The 22,318-nt window shown below is 39.8% G+C and overlaps 1 protein-coding gene across 1 annotated transcript; it reads right to left on the bottom strand.

Annotated features, from left to right (window-relative positions):
• Positions 1–856: 856 nt before the first annotated feature.
• Positions 857–1,681, bottom strand: LOC117915180 (ubiquinone biosynthesis monooxygenase COQ6, mitochondrial). Its single transcript, XM_034830748.1, has 2 exons — positions 1,598–1,681; positions 857–1,459 (listed from the first exon to the last, which is right to left on the bottom strand). Exons 1-2 carry the CDS (start codon positions 1,679–1,681, stop codon positions 857–859), a joined length of 687 nt encoding a protein of 228 aa, XP_034686639.1.
• Between the last annotated feature and the right edge of the window lie 20,637 nt (positions 1,682–22,318).

Genomic DNA, 22,318 nt, shown 5'->3' with positions numbered 1-22,318 from the left:
GGACTCTATGGAAGGAAAGGAATAGGAGGTCGTTTCAAGATGTTGAGAAAACAAATCAAGCAATTAAATATTATTTTATGGCTACTTTTCTTTTATTGAGCTAAAGTGTACATGGATTATCACTGAATGTCCATGATAAGCTTTGTTGATTGACTGAGCTTCTAGTTGGAGAGGGAGGTTGTTTTTTGTTCTATTTCCTTGGTTAGCCTTTTGGCACATTGGTATACATCGTGTGTACCTTGATGTTCCCTTTCTAAGGAAGAGTTAATATATGGAATACCAATAGTAATCCACTTTGAAAACACCCCTTTTTCCTTAAATGGAGCACCAATTGCATCAAACACCTACTTAGTTTCGTGATAAATGCAAATAACTGAATGTGACTGTATCATACTTATGACAAGCTTATTAAGATATAGTAGAGAGATAGTGCCATAATCATATTTGCAGCTAAAAAGAAAGTGTTGGAAGGTATAGCTACCACATCATACTGTCTGGATTTGAGATGGCATTGGTACTGTTTCTTAAAAAAAAAAACAAAAAACAAAAAAAATCTTCCTGAGTAGCTGCATAAGGAAAATTTTCACCGTGCCAAAGTTCCAAGATATTTAATCTTTACATTGTCAAGAATGAAATAGTCTTTTCTCAGGGTTCATGTGTATCTCAATTGAACTGGCAAACCTAAATAACGGTCAACATGCCTCTCTACAGAATACATGTTGATCGTCCATTCAGAGCATATATACAAAATTCAATACAACTTTTGAAGAAACAAAGAGATTAAATTTTTATGCAACTATAAATTCCAGTAAATAAAAGAAAATAGTTGTAACATAAAATGAAGTCTGCATTCAAATCATAAAAAATTTAGAATGCATACCTCTCCAATGTCAGTGCCTACTGCAGTACCCTCAGAAATTATCCTTGAAAGAGCAAATGCATCTCCAAAGCCCAAGTTAACTCCTTGGCCAACCAAAGGATGTACCGTGTGTGCTGCATCACTAATTAGAATAACACGCTTTGATGCATAATTATTAGCAAGCCTTAAAGACAATGGAAACACCATTCTTCCAGATACCAATTTAACCACATTCGGTGGAACTTCAAAGCACTCATTAGCTGAAAAAGTTAAATCTCTTCTAAACCAAGAAAATATGTCTCCATTATTACCCAATAAGTTTGACTGTGGATGAAGACCATATCCATAATTCAAAGCATGGTTTAGGGCCTTCACAAAATCATTCTCATTCATTTCTCTATAGGTTGATAATTCTTTTGGGTTCATGGTCCAAACAATATTGCTAAACTTATCACCCATATGCAAGAGTGCAATTGGACTAGAAGGTAGAAACCATGGCCCTGCACATTGGTTTTCTATTTTATGTTCTACGGTACAGATTACAGAATTCTGTGAGTAGTTCCATCTAGTTGTTTTGAATCCTGCTAACTTCCTCAGCTCCTACCTGTAAAAAGCATTGCTATGCCAATCAATATATTATATATGAAGAGTGATATCCAATAGCTCTTACACTAAATGGGCCTTTGACCCTTTACTTCTTAGCAGACAATGTGACCTCAGTTATGCAAGTAAAATTACCACCAACTTTGCCTGTAGGTTGTTGCCATCACCCAATTCCGACTTAGCTATAGAACTATGCAATGATGATGAAGTGTTGTCCATCATTGTGGGCAAGTGGTTCTGATGCAAAGTCATTGAATTTAATTTAGAATGATAGATTCTCTTGTTGAGATCTGTGTTCTGATAGAGTTCATTTTTTTAGTCTCAAATAGCATAAAAATATGAAAAATGGAATTCAAATCATATTGAATGAGATAAGACGCAACAAAATAAGAGCAGAATAATGGGTTCATTTATTGATGTTACAGCTGGTAAAAAGATAAAGACTAGCTGAAAAAACTCATAAATAACAATAGAAGCACCCAAACCAAAAGAGAAAAACAGGGAGGAGGAGGATAGAGTAATTTGGAAGGGCAATAGCAAATGAAGGTTCTCTATAAAAGCCCTTTACTCTCTTTTGAAACCAAACTGTGTCATCACTTTTCCTTTAGGGATTATTTGGAACTCTTGGATTCCCTCTAAAATAAGCTTTTTCATTTAAGAGGCTTGTTAGGGTAAGGTGTTGACTTTGGACCAACTCTAAAGAAGAGGTTGGTCGTTAGTCAACAAGTGAGCTTTATGCAAAGAGGAGACAAATTACATTCATCACATTCTTCTTCATTGTGCTAAGGCTAGGATTTTATGGCAATTGATGTTTTCTTTATCTAGTATTCCTTGGGTTATTTCTACCTTGGTAAGGGACATTCACTTAGGGTGGTGTGATTCTTTTGTAGGTAGAAGGTGAAAGAAGGCTTGGAGAGTTGCTCCCTTATGTATTTTTTTGGACTATTTAGAAGGAAAGAAATCAAAGAGTGTTTGAAGATGAGAGGATGTTAAAACAACGACTCAAAAACTCTTTTTTTTTTTTTTTTTTTTTTTTTTTTTATAGATAAACCCACATAAAATAAATTAGATAAAGGGTGCTTGAAAGGCGACCCGAAGTGTATAGAGAGTATACAAGAGTCACCTAAAAACAAGAAACAAAAGAGACAAGCATTCACTGACCCTCAACAAGAACCCAACCAGTCCACAAAGTTAATTAAAGATAAGGGACCTACAACTATACAAGACTTAGCCTAGGAGAAGAGATTACAAACAAAGGAATTTTTCATTCTTTGTATCGACAAATCCTCATTATAAAAAACTATCCTATTTCTTTCCTTCCAAACCGTCCAAAATAAACAAAAAGAAGCTGTTTGCTGAACCTTTCTATGCTTCTTGTCCTTAAAGGAAGCAAACCAACAAAAGAGTGTCTCTAACCGTAAACGGAAGGACCCAATTAACACCAAACAAAGAAAACACGAGATCCCACAAAACCCTAGCCTTGGAACAATAAACAAGGGTGTGATCTATCGTCTCCTTTTCAGCATAACACAAGGAGCACTTATTAGCTAAGTTCCAGCCCCTCATATTGAGTTGATCTTGAGTAAGAACCTTCCCCCATGAAGCTTCCCAAGCAAAAAAACCCACCTTTGTAGGAACATAAGGGCTCCAAATCATGCTCCACAGAAACGGGACTGCACAATTATGATCAAGAGAATTATAAAGGGACTTTATAGTGAAAATCTCATTCTTTGTCTCTTTCCACACCATCCTATCCTCCACATCAGCATTCAGCCTCTTTTCTTGAATGGTCAAAAGGAATCTCTCCACTACTTCCACCTCCCAATCATTGAAAGGTCTAGAGAAACGGGGAGTCCACCCTCCCTTTTCCCCTATTGAATCCCAACAATCCGCTACCCATGCATCTTTAGATACCACTAGGCAAACAAAGAGGGAAAGGCTTAGCAAAGAGAATTATTCCCGCCCCAAATATCCTTCCAAAACCTCACCCTTTTGCCATCCTCCACAAAGAAGGAAACATTTTTGAGTAGCAACGAACCTTCCTTACTGATTTCCTTCCAAAGCCCCACCCCATAGCCCTCCCTTACCTCACAAGAACTTCATCCTTCTCCCTTTCCTTCAAAAGCTCTTTTCTTAACAATCTATCTTTGTGGATTCATGTGTATGTAGATGGAATCACTGTCTTTAATTGATTTTTTAGATTTGTTAGGTTCTTGTTGAGGGAGGGAGTGGTTTTTGTTTTTTTTTTTGTTTTGTCCATTGGTGCTTAATGTATACGTCATGTGTACTCTTGTGGATTAGTTTATGTTTTTAATATATTTTCTTATTTATCAAAAAAAAAAAAAAAAAGGAAAAAAGAAAAACCATATCTTTGATTATCCATCAGGTGATAACATACATCATATTGGAACTTAAAAGGGAAAGAAGAAAACTATCTATACATGTTTAATGTTATCATTGAGTATTAAATCAATCTGACTATAAATAGCTGCAAGTACATTAACTAAACAAATTCTTGATAATCACAACACACTCATAATTAGAGAGTAATAGGGACAACGAAAAAAGAAACCACATAATATTGTTTTAGTATTCATAATAGTTTAAACCCTATCCTACATAAGAAGGTTGGGAATAGAACCTCATAAACCTAGCATAGGAAGAAAATTCAAAATGAGTTCTTAGGTCCATGTGATACTATGAATAGGCAGTGAAAAGACATGATTTATGATTCCTTAAAATCAAGGAAGAGCATTAGTAAGTACATCATGACGAGGGACCAAATTCTCAAAGGGGTTCTTGAGTGACCCAATTGTAAAGTGAAACTAGAAGAATGCACTTAGAGGTGCTTCTTAGGGGAGGGACCATGAAGACAAGAGTTGCATTTCAATTTCATGCTCTTAAACTAGGTCTAGCATTGTGTCTCTGTGCTACACAACATTGCCATAAATACCATTTTGTTCATATTGAAATGGTCCAAAATGTACCAATCTAGCCAAGAAAGCAACAACTAATCCTCTTGCTTTATCTCATGTTTATTTGTGGGGTATTTCACAATGTTTCAACTAAAAATATTCTATTCCACCAGTGGATATAACACCCACAGAAGGATAGGAACTTTGGTATTTTGTTTGCCTCTTCAGTGATACTTCCAGTAAATGAAATACTGAAAACCTAGAAGAAACCCATTTTATTTGTTGCAGCCTTCTTCCTCTCTCTACTTCTCACTCAAAACCTAGCCATGGACCACTAGCTATCAAAGGGATAACTACACAGAGTTGGAAAAGCAAATTTGTACTCAACACTACGAGTTAAGACGAGCTTTGGCTAAAAGTTTTCTATGAGAAAGTTCCAGAAGTGAGTCATTTTACTTTTAGACATTATTTAGGATAATTATACTTTTCCTAAATTCAACCCTTTGATTCCCATAATATAAGAAAGATGAACAGATATGAGATGAGATATGCCCCCAAAGTATTCGTGCTAGCTTGCAAGTTTCATATGATCTCAGAGTGATTTTGGTTCAAATTTTTTGTCTTTAGTCTACAGTGCTTCTGTTACTATGAAATGAATGCCTATTTCTTAATGTATGATGGGTAAAGATCAAATATATTAATAGTAGCTAGCAAAAGGACACACAAAAGCATACACAGTGCATATAAAACCTATGTTTCTTAATAAAAGAAATATATTTGATTATAGGAGCAAAAAAAATATAAATATTTTATTTTCTTATGTTCAGATAATAGAAGATAATCATATTTTCATATGTTCAGACACAAAAATGACCCTTCGCAGCAGAAGAAAGAGGTTCATGGGCAAGATGCTTTTTCTGGAAAGATGGTCCCTAGGTGTGGGATGCTTGAGGAATGGGGCTCACCTAAGTGAGATTAGGGTGAGAATAGTATGCCTTCTAGTGCATTAATGGGAAATGAAACTCTTCGTAAATCTGGGGAACGCTTTAGTGGCTTTGTGGCAGTAGATGAAGATACAACTTATTGCTGGAATTTTCAATTAGCTAGAGTCCTTGTCAAAGCTAGAGGCAGAAATTTGCTAGGTATGTTGAATGTGGTGGTCGGTTCTCCGTGCTTTGCAGTTCAATTGTGGCGGGAATGTCCACCTTGGGTGGATCAAGTTGTTCCAAGGACTGGACATAGAGAATCGAAGGTAGAAGAAGACTTCACGTCGGTCTCATGCGCAGAGGGTGCATGGGCAGAGAGGAGCCTTTGTCCAAAAAAGTGGTAAACAATATGTCACTTGATGGCCCTTCAACAATCGTTTTCAATAAAGGGTGTCCAAAAATTCAAATTATAGGGAGTAAGTGGGCGAGAAGAGAGGCTAAGGTAGCAAGACAAACTTTAGTTGGGCTTAAGTGCCAAGCCCAAAGCTCGTTGGTGTTTCCTTAAGACCCAATTAGTTATGGCCCATTTAGACCCCCTTTGCCTTTTAAGTCAGACTGGGCCGAACATGCCCAAGTGGGCTCAATTTCAGATGGCCCTTCTTCCTTTTTTTCCAAGGATCAAAGACCTAGAGTGGGTGGTTCTAGTGAGATTTGATTACTACCCAAAAAGTGTTATTTGGCACCTATAAGTCATTATGTTTTAACCACTTTTGTAAAGTAATTCTCCATTTTTATTCCAATTGGCATGTTAAGGACCTAGCAATGACTTCTAATCATATTTGTGGCTAGTTTTAGTGCTTTGATAGATTTTTGGATCATTAAGACAAGCCAAGTAAAGGAGAGAAGCAAAGAGGAAAAACAGAGGAAAATAGAGTGAAGAAAATAGAGGACAGCAGCTGTAGTCTTCCTTCGCACTTTTTGAGCACTTCCCGAAGTCCATTTTGTACATGCTATATACCATTTCAAAGCTCAGGAAGTCAAGAATCCAACGCTTCAAACCGTGTACGATTTGGAGCTGAAATGAGGAAGATATGGCATTCGGAAGACAACTGCACCAAGCATGTGCGAATTTCGCACAACAGCCCAAGCAAGTGCGAATTTCGCACCAGCCCATGCGTCTTTGGTGCGAAATCTCCTCTGTTATGCCGACTCCACATTAGATCTTTTCTTTTGTATTTTTTGATGTAAATTCCTTTCTTATCCTTGTAACTAGCCAATCACAGGCTTTGCTTTGTAAAGACTATAAGAGGGGTGGAAATCATCTCTCGAAGAGGATGTTATGTTTTACACTTAGTGAAATACAGGGCTCTCTTTGCTTTCCTTTTCTCTCTACTATTTTCTTTTTCTTGGAAGCCAAACAACCTCTGAGCATGTTTTCCCAGAGGATGAGAGGCTAAACTTTTGGTTTCTTGGAGTGAAGGAAGGTAGGTGAAAAGTCCAGATGCAAAAGTGGAAAACTCTCGTGCATTAAATATAGGTAGTTGAAGTTCATAAATGACTTTTAAATCTAAAGCTTTGCTTTAAATCCCTTAGAATCACTTTGAATGGTCAATACATGATAAGCTTCAGGTCTCTGTGGATACTTATTGCTAGATACACATCAGACCATTAGTTATCATGTACGAGCCATTGGAAAGTGGCTCAAGGTGAAGACCCATAGTGTCTAAAGCCATTAATGGAACCTGACTACCATTTCTATTGACTTTTTATGGATTAAATCTTCATTGTTAAACTGATTCATGCTTAATTGGTGTCTCAGCTGATTCGTGTCCAGCTGGTGCTCCTTGATGGCGGGAGTAATCAACAAAATTTATAACCTACAACACCATGAACTAGGGTAGCAAATAAAAAGCTACTATAGCATAGTGGCTCTAGGATCGTTCACTGGGAAGGGTACTCAAACTAAAAATGATACCAATTCAAAGTGAATTGGTGCTGTTTCATTTCAAGAATAGCTTAAGAAATAAAACACAAACTTTGGTTGAAAAAGGTTTGGACTTAGATTAACAACACAGCAAGTGATGAAAATTACTTAAGAAGAAAAGCATTCCTTGGAGATTCAGGTTTACAGGGGAGGTTCCTCATGCAATAGCATAGCTCCGATCAGTTGGTTCAATTCCTCACATAAGAGAATTAACATAAAGTCAATTCTCTAACAGGTGCTGCACAAATGCACCCCTCTATTAGATTTCAATTTTAATTCTCTCACTGATGCAACTTGCAATGGTTTGAGCCTCTCACTAGCCTTTACCATTCAAGGTGATCTTTAACCTTGGACTTCCTTTCACAAGCTTGCAAGAGATAACTAATGGATGTCTCCTTAGAGTCCAAAAGCTTACCAAGTGTTGGCAATTCTAGCAAATCCTACCTCTAAGTCACCTACCAGAGGCTCGCAAGGGGTAAACTAGTGCATCTCCATGGTTAGAGATCACTTGCCTTACCAAGTGTTGGCCCAGGTGACTCCAAGGCGTTTTAAGTCAACTAAAAACGTAGAAACCATTCATGGGACACACTTTCTATTCATTCATAGCTGAAACCACAAAGCTTCTGATTCTTGCACTTGGAACCTTTCCCGGCAACCTTAACTCCAAGGAACTAAAAGGTTTAGTTACTCATTTTCTGGGGAAAACTCCTCAGAGAGTGCATAACTTAGTAAGTAAAAAATACAATCAAAGTGAGAAGGTAAGGTAGAAAAGAGCTCAAGCTCTGTATATTACTTTCTTTCAAACTTACAAAAGGTTCAACACCCTCAGAACAAGCTCTTCGGGCTATATTTATACCAAAATTACATTGATGGCTATTACATGGATATTTTAGCCAAATTCCTAACTTAAAAGCTAAGGAATCCTATAATTGGTGGCTTCCAAGGAGAATTTGGGCATTTAGGCAACAAAAATCTAATGAAAAATATCTCCAGGTGTCGGTTACAAATATCGGGAAGCACTAAGGACCATTTCGCAGGTAAAAATGAGGTCTGCGAAATTTCGCAGGTGCATAAGAAGGGCTGCGAAATTTCTTTGCAGCAAAAGGCTGATTCAACACCTCTGCGGAGTTGACTTCCATCTTGTGGTGTTTGGCTTCCATCGCTGCGTGAAGCTTCAGGGGAAATCCATAGCACTGTGCAAAAGTGTTGCGAAATCACTTCGCAACAAAAGGCTGATTCCGCAGCACTTTTCTGAATCCTTCTTTCAGCTTGGAGCAGTCATCTTCTAAAGGCCGTAACTTCCTCTTTTCAGATCCAAATTGTACAGGGTTTGAAGCATTGGATTGTTGACTTCCTAAGCTTTCAAATGACATATTGTATGCATAAATTGGACATCAGGAAGTACTCCAAAAGTGGCTGCAGTGACTGTCATCAAGAATGCTTCATGGCTGGATTCTCTTTGCTTCCCCTCCTTGCATTTCCACTTTGCTTATGGCAAAGGGCTTCAAAGCTTTGGTTCTTCATACCTCTGAGCTTCCCATTTCTTTGACAAGGATTCCAAATAACTCTCCTCAATCTCATATTGCTTTGGTGATCAAAAAGCTATCAAAACACCAAAACTTAAGGCAATTTGATTAGAATTGATTGAAAGGGGCCTTAACATGCTAATTGGGTTAAAAGGCACTAACTACTACTCAAAAGTGTTTAAAAGGATTAATTACAAGCTATCAAATAGCACTTTTTGAGTAGTAATCATAAACCTATACCGGTTCGGGAAACAACCATCCTTTATGTTATTGTCCCCAATACGAGAAGAAGAATCCAGAATTTCCACTTTGCATTCTGAACTTGATCCTAGCAACCCTTAGCTCCGGGAGACTTTCTTTCTTCCATTTTTACCTAGTTCTATATTAGTTTAGTTTCAAACACCACTTTCAAAACAACTTTTATTTTCTTTTAAACTTTAAGTTTTTGACAAAGGAAATCATCAGATTCAATTTCTAATCTTGAGTTTATCACTGGTAGAATGAAAACCCATCCCAGAGTTCGACCCTAGAGCTGCCATACTATAGTAGCTTTGCTACGCTAGTATGAGGTCATAGGATTTATAAATATTTTTTATTAAAACACCCGACTGGGCATGAATCAAAATGGCGCCGTTGCCGGGGATGGTGCCACGATACAGTGATACAACTTTTTAGAGGCTACTTGTGATTTCCATCACAAGTTTGGTGAATTCCTTTTTCACTAACTTCATTTCTTTTCTTTTAATTGTAGAATTCTTTTTGTTAAGTTTACTTTCATTTTCTTTCTAACCTTAACTATCTTCTAGCTTTCTTTTGTTTTTGTTGTCTTTGTTTTGTTTTCAGGTAAGTTGTAACTTGTGTATGCCCTATTAGATTCAGGACCAAGAGGGAAGACTAGTAAGGATAGAGAATCCTCAAGACACAGAGTTGGACATCTGTGTAAACATCATGGACCCTCCACCAGAGGATTAGAATTCTCAACACGGTCAAGGGGGTAATCCAAATGCATATCTATCCATGAGGGATAGAATGCAGCCACCAAGGATGAGTGCACCCTCATGCATCGTACCTCCTCTTGAGCAGCTGATTATAAGGCCCCATATTGTGCCCCTCCTACCAAATTTCCATGGAATGGAGAGTGAGAACCCATATGCCCACATCAAGGTGTTTGAGGAGGTGTGCAATACTTTTAGAGAGGGAGGAGCTTCAATAGACTTGATGAGACTCAAGCTATTCCCTTTTACTTTGAAGGACAAGGCAAAAATATGGCTTAATTCTTTAAGGCCAAGGAGCATAAGGAATTGGGTTGATTTTCAGGCCGAATTTTTGAAGAAATTTTTCCCCACCCATAGGACCAATGGGTTGAAGAGACAAATCTCAAACTTTTTTGCAAAAGAAAATGAGAAGTTCTATGAATGTTGGGAAATGTATATGGAGGCCATCAATGCTTGTCCTCATCATGGCTTTGATACATGGCTCTTGGTGAGCTATTTTTATGATGGGATGTCTTCCTCCATGAAGCAAATTCTTGAAACCATGTGTGGAGGAGATTTTATGAGTAAGAATCCGGAAGAAGCCATGGACTTTTTAAGTTATGTGTCTGAGGTATCAAGAGGATGGGATGAGCCTAACTCAAGAGAGAAAGGAAAGTTTCCCTCTCAACCAACCCAAAATCCAAAGGGTGGAATGTACATGTTAAGTGAAGACATGGATATGAAAGCTAAGGTGGCAACAATGGCAAGGAGGTTGGAAGAACTTGAGTTGAAAAAAATGCATGAAGTCCAAGCCATTTCCGAGACACAAGCCCATGTCATGCCATGCACCATTTTCCAATCATGTGATCATGTGGTAGATGAGTGCCCAACCATCCCAGTTGTGAGGGAGATGTTAGGTGATTAAGCCAATGTTGTGGGGTAATTTAGGCCCAACAATAATGCACCTTATGGAAACACCTATAATTCAAGCTGGAGAAACTATCCAAATTTTTCTTGGAAACCAAGGCCACCTCCATACCAACCACAAGCCCAAACCCAAGCACCTCAACAAACCTCTTCAGTGGAGCAAGCCATTGTGAACCTAAGTAAAGTCATGGGTGACTTTGTGGGTGAACAAAAGGCAATCAACTCCCAATTTCACCAAAAGATTGAAATATTGAGAGTTATCAAATTAAGAGAATGGATGGGATGCAAAATGATCTATCTCAAAAGATAGATAATATTCAATACTCCATCTCTAGGCTTACCAACCTCAACACAATGAATGAGAAAGGGAAGTTTCCCTCTCAACCAAGCCAAAATCCAAAGGGTGTTCATGAAGTTGAAACCCAAGAGGGGGAGTCTTCAAAGTTGAGGGAGGTCAAAGCTGTGATCACCTTGAGGAGTGAGAAGGAGGTTGATCAACCCTTGCCTAAGGTGAGGCAAGATGAAGAACTCATTTCAAAGAGAACCTTGGTTAAAGAGAGCAATAACCAAGAAGAGAACAGTGGGAAGAAAAATGCATCTAAATCAAGCATTGAAGAAGAGCCAAGGATAGTGATTAAAGAGGATATGATGAAGAAACATATGCCTCCCCCTTTTCCTCAAGCTTTACATGGAAAGAAGGGAATCAAGAATTCATCAGAAATTCTTGAAGTCTTGAGACAAGTGAAGGTGAATATACCCTTACTTGATATGATCAAGCAAGTCCCCACATATGCCAAATTTTTAAAGGACTTGTGCACGGTCAAGAGAGGGTTACATGTGACAAAGAAGGCATTCCTCATTGAGCAAGTAAGTGCCATCATTCAGAGTAAGTCTCCAGTGAAGTACAAAGATCCGGGATGTCCCACCATTTCAGTCAACATTGGAGGGACACATGTGGAGAAGGCTTTACTAGACTTGGGGGCAAGTGTGAATTTGCTCCCATATTCTGTGTATAAGCAACTGGGCTTGGAGGATTGAAGCCCACACCATCACTCTCTCCTTAGCTGATAGGTCAGTCAAAATCCCAAGGGGGGTGATAGAGGATGTTCTAGTTCAAGTGGACAAATTCTACTATCCGTGGATTTTGTGGTGCTTGATACGATCCCACTGTTATGGAAGCAATTATGTGCCAATCATCCTTGGGAGACCTTTCCTAGCTACCTCCAATGCCATCATCAATTGTAGAATGGGGTGATGCAGCTCACATTTGGAAACATGACTTGGATTAAACATATTCCACTTGCAAGAGGCATCTTCACCCAGAAGAGGAGGAAGGATTGGAGAGGTGTGCCTGATCAACACTTGGTTGAGAGCATTGTGACAAGATTTAGAAGAGAGCTTGAATGAAAGCCTTGAAGTGCTTGAAGAAGGGTTACCTGAACCCTCTGATGTGCTAGCATCATGTCTCCTGGAGGAGACGGGAAGAGATCTTACCACTGTTCAATAAGGAGGACTCACAAGGAGCAGCTATGGAGGACCTCCAAAGCTTGTTTTGAAGCCACTTCCTGTTGATTTGAAGTATCATATTTAGAGGAAGATGAGAAATGTCCAGTGGTGGTCTCTTCAATCTCACAAGTGATCAAGAGATAGTCTTTGGAGTCCTCAGAAAATGCAAGAAAGCCATTGGATGGCAAATTTCTGATCTGAAGGGATTAGCCTTGGTATGCACCCACCATATCTACATGGAGGAAGATGCAAAACCAGTGAGACAGCCCCAAGGAGGTTGAATCCTCACATGCAAGAGGTGGTAGGGTGAAGTTCTGAAGCTACTTCAAGCAGGGATCATATATCCCATTTCAGATAGCTTGTGGGTGAGCCCACCCAAGTAGTTCCAAAGAAATCTGGAATTACTGTGATCCAGAATGAAAAGAGGAGGAAGTCTCTACACGTCTACCTCAGATGGAGGGTGTGTATAGACTACAGGAGGTTGAATTCAGTGACTAGGAAGGACCATTTCCCATTGCCTTTCATGGACCAAGTCCTTGAGAGAGTCTCAGGACATCCTTTCTACTGTTTTTTGATGGTTACTCGAGGTACTTCCAAATAGAGATTGATTTGGAAGATCAAGAAAAGCAACCTTCACTGCCCCTTTGGTACTTTTGCGTATAGGAGATGCCCTTTGGTCTATGTAATGCTCCTGCAACTTTCCAAAGATGTATGCTAAGCATCTTCAGTGATATGGTGGAGCGCATCATGGAAGTCTTCATGGATGACATACTGTATATGGAGGTTCTTATAGGAGTGTTTGTTGCACTTAGAAGCTGTTCTCCAAGATGTATTGAGAAAGACCTAGTGCTAAATTGGGAGAAGTGCCATTTGATGGTACAACAAGGAATTGTCTTAGGACATATAATCTCCAAGAATGGCATTGAGGTAGATAAGGCAAAGGTGGAGCTAATTGTTAAGTTGCCACCTCCCACAAATGTTAAAGGAATTAGGCAATTCCTAGGACATGCCGGGTTCTATAGGAGGTTCATTAAGGATTTCTCAAAAATCTCAAACCTCTTTGTGAACTCTTGGTAAAGGATGCCAAGTTTGTGTGGGATGAGAAATGTCAGAAGAGTTTTGAGGAACTGAAGAAATTCCTACAACTGCACCAATAGTGAGGCCCCAAATTGGAAATTACCTTTTGAGGTAATGTGTGATGCAAGTGATCTTGCTATGGGGGCTGTTTTGGGCAAAGAGAAGATGGAAAGCCCTATGTGATTTATTATGCAAGCAAAACTTTGAATGAGGCTCAAAGGAACTACACAACTACTGAGAAGGAGTTGTTGGCAGTAGTTTTTGCCTTGGATAAGTTTCGTGCCTATTTGGTAGGGTCCTCTATAGTGGTGTTCACTGACCATTCCGCTTTGAAGTACTTGCTAACCAAGCAAGATGCCAAGGCAAGATTGATAAGATGGATCCTTTTGCTTCAAGAATTCAATCTCCAAATCCGGGATAAAAAGGAGTAGAAAATGTGGTAGCTGACCACTTGTCAAGACTTGTGATAGCACATGACTCACATGGTCTACCTATCAATGATGACTTCCCTGAGGAGTCTCTCATGTCAATAGAGGTAGCTCCATGGTATTCTCACATTGCAAATTACTTGGTTACTGGAGAAGTTCCAAGTGAGTGGAGTGCCCAAGACAAGAGGCATTTTTTTGCTAAGATCCATGCCTATTATTGGGAGGAGCCTTTTCTCTTCAAATATTATGCGGATCAAATCATAAGGAAATGTGTCCTGAACAAGAGCAATCGGAATTTTTCCCATTGTCATGATAGTGCATGTGGAGGTCATTTTGCCTCCCAGAAAACAGCTATGAAAGTGATCCAATCAGGTTTTTGGTGGCCCTCTCTTTTCAAGGATGCCCACACTATGTGCAAGGGATGTGATCGGTGTTAAAGGCTTGGGAAGCTAACACGCCAAATATGATGCCCTTGAACCCATCTTGATAGTGGATGTCTTTGATGTTTGGGGGATAGACTTCATGGGACCATTTCCAATGTCGTTTGGACACTCCTACATTTTGGTGGGAGTGGATTATGTCTCTAAGTGGGTAAAAGCAATCCCATGTAGGAGCAATGATCATAAGGTGGTTCTCAAATTTCTCAAGGAGAACATCTTTTCAAGATTTGGAGTGCCTAAGTCCATTATCAGTGATGGAGGAACCCACTTTTGCAACAAGCCTTTTGAGACTCTTCTAGCCAAATATGGGGTCAAGCACAAGGTAGCTACACCTTATCACCCTCAAACAAGTGGCCAAGTTGAGTTAGCCAACCGGGAGATCAAGAATATACTGATGAAGGTGGTGAATGTGAATAGGAAAGATTGGTCTATTAAGCTCCTGGGTTCATTATGGGCTTATAGGACCGCCTATAAGACTATTCTTGGAATGTCTCCTTATCGCCTTGTTTATGGCAAAGCGTGCCATCTCCCAGTGGAGGTTGAATATAAAGCATGGTGGGCAATCAAGAAGCTTAACATGGATTTGATAAGAGTCGGGTTAAAGAGATGTTTGGTTTTGAATGAATTGGAGGAAATGAGGAATGATGCTTACCTCAATTCAAACATTGCAAAAGAGAGGTTGAAGAAGTGGCATGATCAATTGGTAAATCAGAAGAATTTTACCAAGGGACAAAGAGTCTTGCTTTATGACTCTAAACTTCATTTTTTTCCGGGAAAATTGAAATCAAGGTGGACGGGTCCTTTCATAATTCATGATGTGCAATCAAATGGAGTAGTGGAACTACTCAACTTCAACAGCACTCGAACTTTCAAAGCGAATGGGCATCGTCTCAAGCCCTATATGGAATCATTTTCCCGAGACAAGGAGGAATTCATCCTCCTTGATCCACCTCTAATATGAAAATACTCAATTCATGGTTGAACTGAGTCTCTTCAAAGACTAACTAGTTCATCCTCTTTTTTGTTTTCTTTTAAGTTGATTTTAGTTTAATCTAGTGTTTTTCTTGTGTTTATGCATGTTTTGATTTTTATTTTTGACTTTAATTTCATTCTAATGTGGTTTGAATTGGTTTTTTGTGTTAACATGCAGGTAGGAAAGCTTGAAGAATGAAAACAAGGGAAAACAGGGGAGAAAAGCCAAGACACAACAAAATTCGCACCACCTAATCCTCTGGTGCAAAATTCGCACAACACATCCCCCTTGTGCGAATTCGCTTTTGTGACCAATTTTCAAAAGCATGCTCTCGGTCCCTACCCAAAATCTCAGTGCGAAAAGGCACAGGAATGCGAACCTTGTGTGAAATTGCCTTTTATACTATTTTAAAAAAAAAAAAAGCATGCTCTCTGTCTTGGAGAACCATAGGAATGCAAAATTTCGCACTTCACTATTCTTTGTGCGAAATTCGCACTTCTCTTTAAAAGCCATTTTCTCTTCTTCAATTCTAAGCTTGTTCTTCTTCAATTCTCTCAACACCTCTCTTTTGATCACCCCTTTCCATCCACAAGGTCCTCTCCTTCATCATCCCCCATCCTCAACCCCACCATGGCAGCCCATCTCAAGAGCTTCACTCCATAGTCGCGGCCTTCACTATTCACAACAACCCACACCTTCCATTTTCAGCTTTTTCTCCTCCTTCCACCATAAAAAACCCTTCATTTCTTCACTCAACACTCCAAATCCATCCTTAAACCCAACCCAACCTTCATTTTTCAAAACCACAACCTTAAGCATAGGTTTCAAAGCCACGGTTTCTTCATAAGAAACCCATTGCCGCCGGCTATGGGAGCTTCAAAATTCTCCATTCTCTTCTTGTAAAGCTCCCATTTCCAAGCTTAGTCACCATGAAAAAATCCTTTCCTACCTTAGCCAGCATTTCCCACCTTCAAAAACCAAGAATTTTTGCCATTTGAAAGCACCACAATTTCGCATTTACACAGGTGAATAGTGTCTTGTGCGAAATTCGCACAACACATTCCCCTTGTGCGAATTTTTGAGATTCTTCATCCCTACCCTTCCCAATGCCAAGACTTTGAGCCTCATATCTTTGCTCCCTCATGCCTAAGACCCGAGGAGGCTATGCCTCAGCTCCCTAGAGCAATCAGAGAGCTGCCCCTGTGCGGACCCCACTAGATACACCCCCACATTTACCTGATTCTACCCCTCAGCGCAGATACTATACGAGGAGAGCAGTTGCCACGCCTGTGGCCCCTACTCAGATTCCAGCTAGGAGTCCTCCTACAAAGAAGGCCAAGACTTCAGAGCCAGGAGAGTCCTCCAGAGCACCTCGAGATTCACAGCCTCAGCCTCCTCCCACCAGGCGCCCTATCCTCGCCAACTCGCCCATTGAGGGCAACTCCGATTGCCGATCGAGAGCATTCCATGTCGAGGCATATTTTGATCACTCTGTTTTGCGACAGCAGCCTGAGTTGGGGGATTCATACCACCTACTTGAGAGGTACCATCTTGTCCCCTTTATGACGCTGCTACAGTTCTTTTATCCTCGAGTAGCTTTAGACTTTTACCAGTCTATGACTACTTGTGGCGTCCCGGTACCCGCCTCGATCCTTTTTACCATTTGTGGACGCCAGGGTATTTTAGGGGTTAGACAGATTGCCCAGGCTTTCCATATCCCTTTTGCACGGGTAGATCCAACTGCATTTAGACACTGGGCCCCACTTTCTGAGTGGGACATGGTTCGTATACTATCTCGAGGGACATCTTCAGACAGGATCATTATGAGGAAGGAGCTTCCCCCTGGGATGCTCCTAGTTGATGTGGTGCTTCACGCCAATCTTTTTCCTCTTCAGCACAGAGTGCAGAGGTGAGGGGCCATTCTAGAGGCGTTATTTCGTATCTATGAGGGCTACTACTTTGGCCCCCATCATTTGATTATGGTCGTCCTCCTCCATTTTGAGGAGAAGGTGCATAAGCGGCGTCTTACGAGGGCAGACACCATTCTTTTACTTTTCCCTCGGCTGCTTGCCATGTTCTGGTGCATATGGGTTTCCCTGCAGACCCTCATTCTGAGCCTCGCCGCCATTGTCGAGAGAGCTTCTCTCTTGACCACTGGAATCAGATATCGCTCCATCAGCATTCCCCAAAACTTCCCGAGCCAAGGGAAATCCCTCCACAGCCTTTACCATCTATATCCGCACCATCCACTTCAGCTCCCTCGGAGCCCGTACCAGCAGCAGCATCGTCTAATGCCCCACCTGCTGTTCCTCCTACCCCAGAGCCGCCCATTACTATCCCTGGTGCAGAGTATCGTGATTTGCTTGCTTCTTTCCAGACTCTGACCACTACTCAGACGACCATTATGGAGCGGATGGACCACTTCCAGCTTCGGCAGGACCAGCAGACTCTCATTCTCCATGAGATTCAGCAGCACCTCGGTCTTTTGCCACCAGCTCCACCTGTTCCCGTGCCCTCAGAGCCTTCTGTTCCAGCTGATGATTTTGCTCCAGCTGATGATGCTACACCTGTAGCGGCACCTTCCACAGTTGCAGCTGAGGACCCCTCCTATCCACCAGAGGAGCCTACTACTTGATCATACGATCACTCCTCTCCCTTTTTGTTTTGTATCTATATTTTATGTTTTTGGATGTCTTATATATTTTGGACCACTTTTATACTGGGATTGGATGTATTCCATGTTTATCTTGTATATTGTATTCTCTCAGTTTATATAGACATCTTCCTTTTTGTGTATATTAACCATTCCTTTTTATTTCCTCTACTCATCACTCTTATGATTTCTTTTTCTTTTGCAACATGTGGTTTCTCCTGTCCATTCAGAGTCCCTTACTATCAGGAGGTATCACTTCCTCCCTTTTATTATCACTTGCTTTTGGAACATTGGGGACAATGTTTCTCCTAGTTGGGGGGAGAGTTGAGGAAGTAATTTGTTGAATTTTTGGTTAAGTTATTTTGCTAACAAATTTTTTGTAAACTCTCTTTGTTTTCTCAAAGATAAATTCTCAAAAGTAAATGGGAGAAATTAAATTCTTATCTTATTGCCATAGTCTCAGAGTTTGTATTATGCTTATTTAAGTTGATAAATTGTTGAAGCTCCTTTTGATTTCAATCTTAAGTCTTCCACTCTAATCTTTTCACACATTGAACACATTAGATTCCAGTTATAAGATGAAAAACTTTCTCACCCCCTAAACTTAGGAAATTTTTGACTTGGTGCCTTTAACCTCATTCTATTAGTGTTGGGACACCTTATAAAAAGGCCAATGTGTGTTATGAAATTTTTTTTTGCTTCACTTGCTTTGAAACCCAAGCAAGATCCGAGGGGTATATGGTGAAAATCTTTGAAGCCTGGTGCCCTAAGCCTTTATTGGTTGGGAGTCACCGACCTCACTGCTCGTTACATGGGTGGATGGGTGGAGTTTATATATATATATATATATATATATATATAAAAGAGAAAAAAAGGTGCGTTCTTAGCCTTTTATATGGGGGTTAGAGTTGCTAAAGTTAGAGGAAAACCTTAGTTGGGGGGAGAATGTAGTTTGACATACTATAACTGGAAACTAAGCACCTTGACACTTAGATTTTTGTGGAAAATTAAGAGTTAGTCCTTTAGGAGTGGAAATTATTTTGATACTCAAATTTGCATAATGCCCGCTCTTTGTATGTTGTGATAGGTAAGTTATTTGATGAGTCTTGTTGATGATTGAGTTTTATATCCTTGACTTGCCATGTGAGAGTTTGATCCAATCATGCCACTTGATTATTTTTTGGAGTGATCAGCATGATTTTGTAAATTATTATATTATCTATTTTTCTTTATTTTTCTTCCCTTCATTGCTCAGGGACTAGCAATGTGTCAGTTGGGGGGAGTGATTACTACCCAAAAAGTGTTATTTGGCACCTTTAAGTCATTATGTTTTAACCACTTTTGTGTAGTAGTTCTCCATTTTTATTCCAATTGGCATGTTAAGGACCTAGCAATGACTTCTAATCATATTTGTGGCTAGTTTTAGTGCTTTGACAGATTTTTGGATCATTAAGACAAGCCAAGTAAAGGAGAGAAGCAAAGAGGAAAAACAGATGAAAATAGAGTGAAGAAAACAGAGGACAGTAACTGTAGTCTTCCTTCGCACTTTTTGAGCACTTCCCGAAGTCCATTTTCTACATGCTATATACCATTTCAAAGCTCAGGAAGTCAAGAATCCAACGCTTCAAACCGTGTACGATTTGGAGCTGAAATGAGGAAGATATGGCCTTCGGAAGACAACTGCACCAAGCATGTGCGAATTTCGCACCGCAACCCAAGCAAGTGCGAATTTCGCACCAGCCCATGCGTCTTTGGTGCAAAATCTCCTCTGTTCTGCCGACTCCACATTAGATCTTTTCTTTTGTATTTTTTGATGTAAATTCCTTTCTTATCCTTGTAACTAGCCAATCACAGGCTTTGCTTTGTAAAGACTATAAGAGGGGTGGAAATCATCTCTCGAAGAGGATGTTATGTTTTACACTTAGTGAAATACAGGGCTCTCTTTGCTTTCCTTTTCTCTCTATTATTTTCTTTTTCTTGGAAGCCAAACAACCTCTGAGCATGTTTTCCCAGAGGATGAGAGGCTAAACTTTTGGTTTCTTGGAGTGAAGGAAGGTAGGTGAAAAGTCCAGATGCAAAAGTGGAAAACTCTCGTGCATTAAATACAGGTAGTTGAAGTTCATAAATGGCTTTTAAATCTAAAGTTTTGCTTTAAATCCCTTAGAATCACTTTGAATGGCCAATAAATGATAAGCTTCAGGTCTTTGTGGATACTTATTGCTAGATACACATCAGACCATTAGTTATCATGTACGAGCCATTGGAAAGTGGCTCAAGGTGAAGACCCATAGTGTCTAAAGCCATTAATGGAACCTGACTACCATTTCTATTGACTTTTTATGGATTAAATCTTCATTGTTAAACCTATACCGTATCGGGAAATAACCATCCTTTATGTTGTTGTCCCCAATACGAGAAGAAGAATCCGGAATTTCCACTTTGCATTCTGAACTTGATCCTAGCAACCCTTAGCTCCGGGAGACTTTCTTTCTTCCATTTTTACCTAGTTCTATATTAGTTTAGTTTCAAACACCACTTTCAAAACAACTTTTATTTTCTTTTAAACTTTAAGTTTTTGACAAAGGAAATCATCATATTCAATTTCTAATCTTGAGTTTATCACCGATAGAATGAAAACCCATCCCAGAGTTCGACCCTAGAGCTGCTATACTATAGTAGATTTGTTACGCTAGTATGAGGTCATAGGATTTATAAATATTTTTTATTAAAACACCCGACTGGGCACGAATCAAGATTCCATGCATAAATAGGAGGGCGAAGGGTAGAGTCTTCATGGAGGGGTGAACGAATTCTTGTTTGTTTTAGAGGTCGTCATAGCAGTGGAAGCCAACAATGATTCATGGAATCCATGTTCAGAGGGAGATCCTTTCTTCGTCGATAGAAAAGCCTCTGAAAAAATAACCTTAACTTACAAGGCTTGCTTTGGAGATCTATCTCAAAACTTTTTCGTTCAGGCCAAGTACGTCTCAACCTTTTTCCCCTCGTCTCTATTTCTAGGCTTCTTCTTCTCAAGGGGATGTTTCTACAACTATGGGGGATTTTTGTTCGACGCAAAGGGGTGGATCAATTAAGAGCGTCTTCCATGTGGAGGAGAGGCCTTTAAAAGTGATTATGAAAGATGGAAGAGCCTTTAATCTTTCTGATAGTGCAAGAAATAGTGGTCCTTCTTTGGTTGTGATTACTTTAAGATCTCAAGGTTTGAACTCAGTTGTCAAGTCACCTAAGACAAAGACTGAAACTCATTTGGGATGTTCCCTCAATAGGTTCACATATTTTAGTACATTTTTGGGGATGCCAGTAAAAGGTTCAAGAGGAAGATTTTGGCTCGTCCAAGGAAAACAGAGGATAGGCAAAGGAAGAAGGCTCTTGTCTCTGGGAAAAGGTGCAAAGGTGTTGTGTCGTCTCAAAGAGAAAGGGAGTTAAGGAAATTAGAAAGTTTTGTGAACTATGTGGGTTCATCAAGGAAACCAAAAAAGGGAGGCAGTAAGGGATGATATCTAGTTGCAATTGTTTAATGAGGATCAAAATTTTGTCTTGGAATGTTAAAGGGGTTAATAATGAGCAAAAGAGGTAAGTCATAAAATCCCTTATTAGATCCTAGAATTTAGATTTGGTGTGCTTACAGGAGATGAAGGTGGAAGCTAGGTCTTAGACTATGGTCAAAAGTTTAGGGGTGGGGAGATTTTTGGGGTGGGGTGCTCTCAAGGCATTTAGGGTTGCTGGTGGGGTGTTGTTATTTTGGGATAAGAGAGTGTTGGAGCTTTTGAAAATGGCGGTTGGCTCTTAATCTCTTATAGATTCAAATATTTTGAGGACAACTTTGTTTGGTTTTTTTTCTAGGATTTATAGGTAGGGGATGAAAGAGACTTTGACATTGTTTAGGAGGAATTGGGGGCAATTAGGGGGCTCTAGGAGGACCCATGGTGTATTGGAGGGGATTTCAATGTTGTTAGATTCCTAGAAGAAAGAAGAAATTGCGTTTAAATTTCATTTAACATGAGTGGCTTTTCAAATTTCATAGAAGAGTTCTTGTTGGTTAAGCTGCCCTTATCAGGGGGCTCCTTCACTGTGTGTGGGGGGCTTAACGTATCAATGTCAAGAATTGACTATTTCTTTTTAACAAGCGACTGGGAGGATCATTTTTCTAATACAATGCAAACCTTTTTACCAAGGCTTGTATTGGATCATTCTCTTATTCTATTGGAGGGAGATGGGGTGAGAAGAAGTAAAGCCCTGTTCAAATTCAAAAAAATGTGGCTTAAGGTGGTTGGGTTCAAAGACTTGGTGAAGGGATGATGGGAAGGCTATCAGTTCAATGGGTCATTTAGCTTTATTTTGGCTTCCAAGCTAAAGGCTTTTAAGAAAGGCATCAAAGTTTGGAATAAAGGAGTGTTTAGCAATGTTGTAGCTTGTAAGGCTTGTGCCCTAGACCAGATCAACTTCTAGGATGCCAAGGAGAGGGAAGGTTGTCTTTCTTTAGATGATATGGTTGGTAGAAGACTAGTA

Source organism: Vitis riparia, chromosome 5, assembly GCF_004353265.1.
Source record: "Vitis riparia cultivar Riparia Gloire de Montpellier isolate 1030 chromosome 5, EGFV_Vit.rip_1.0, whole genome shotgun sequence".
NCBI lineage: Eukaryota > Viridiplantae > Streptophyta > Magnoliopsida > Vitales > Vitaceae > Vitis > Vitis riparia.
The sequence above is the reverse complement of the archived record's forward strand: the minus strand, read 5'-3'. Positions and strand labels throughout refer to the sequence as shown.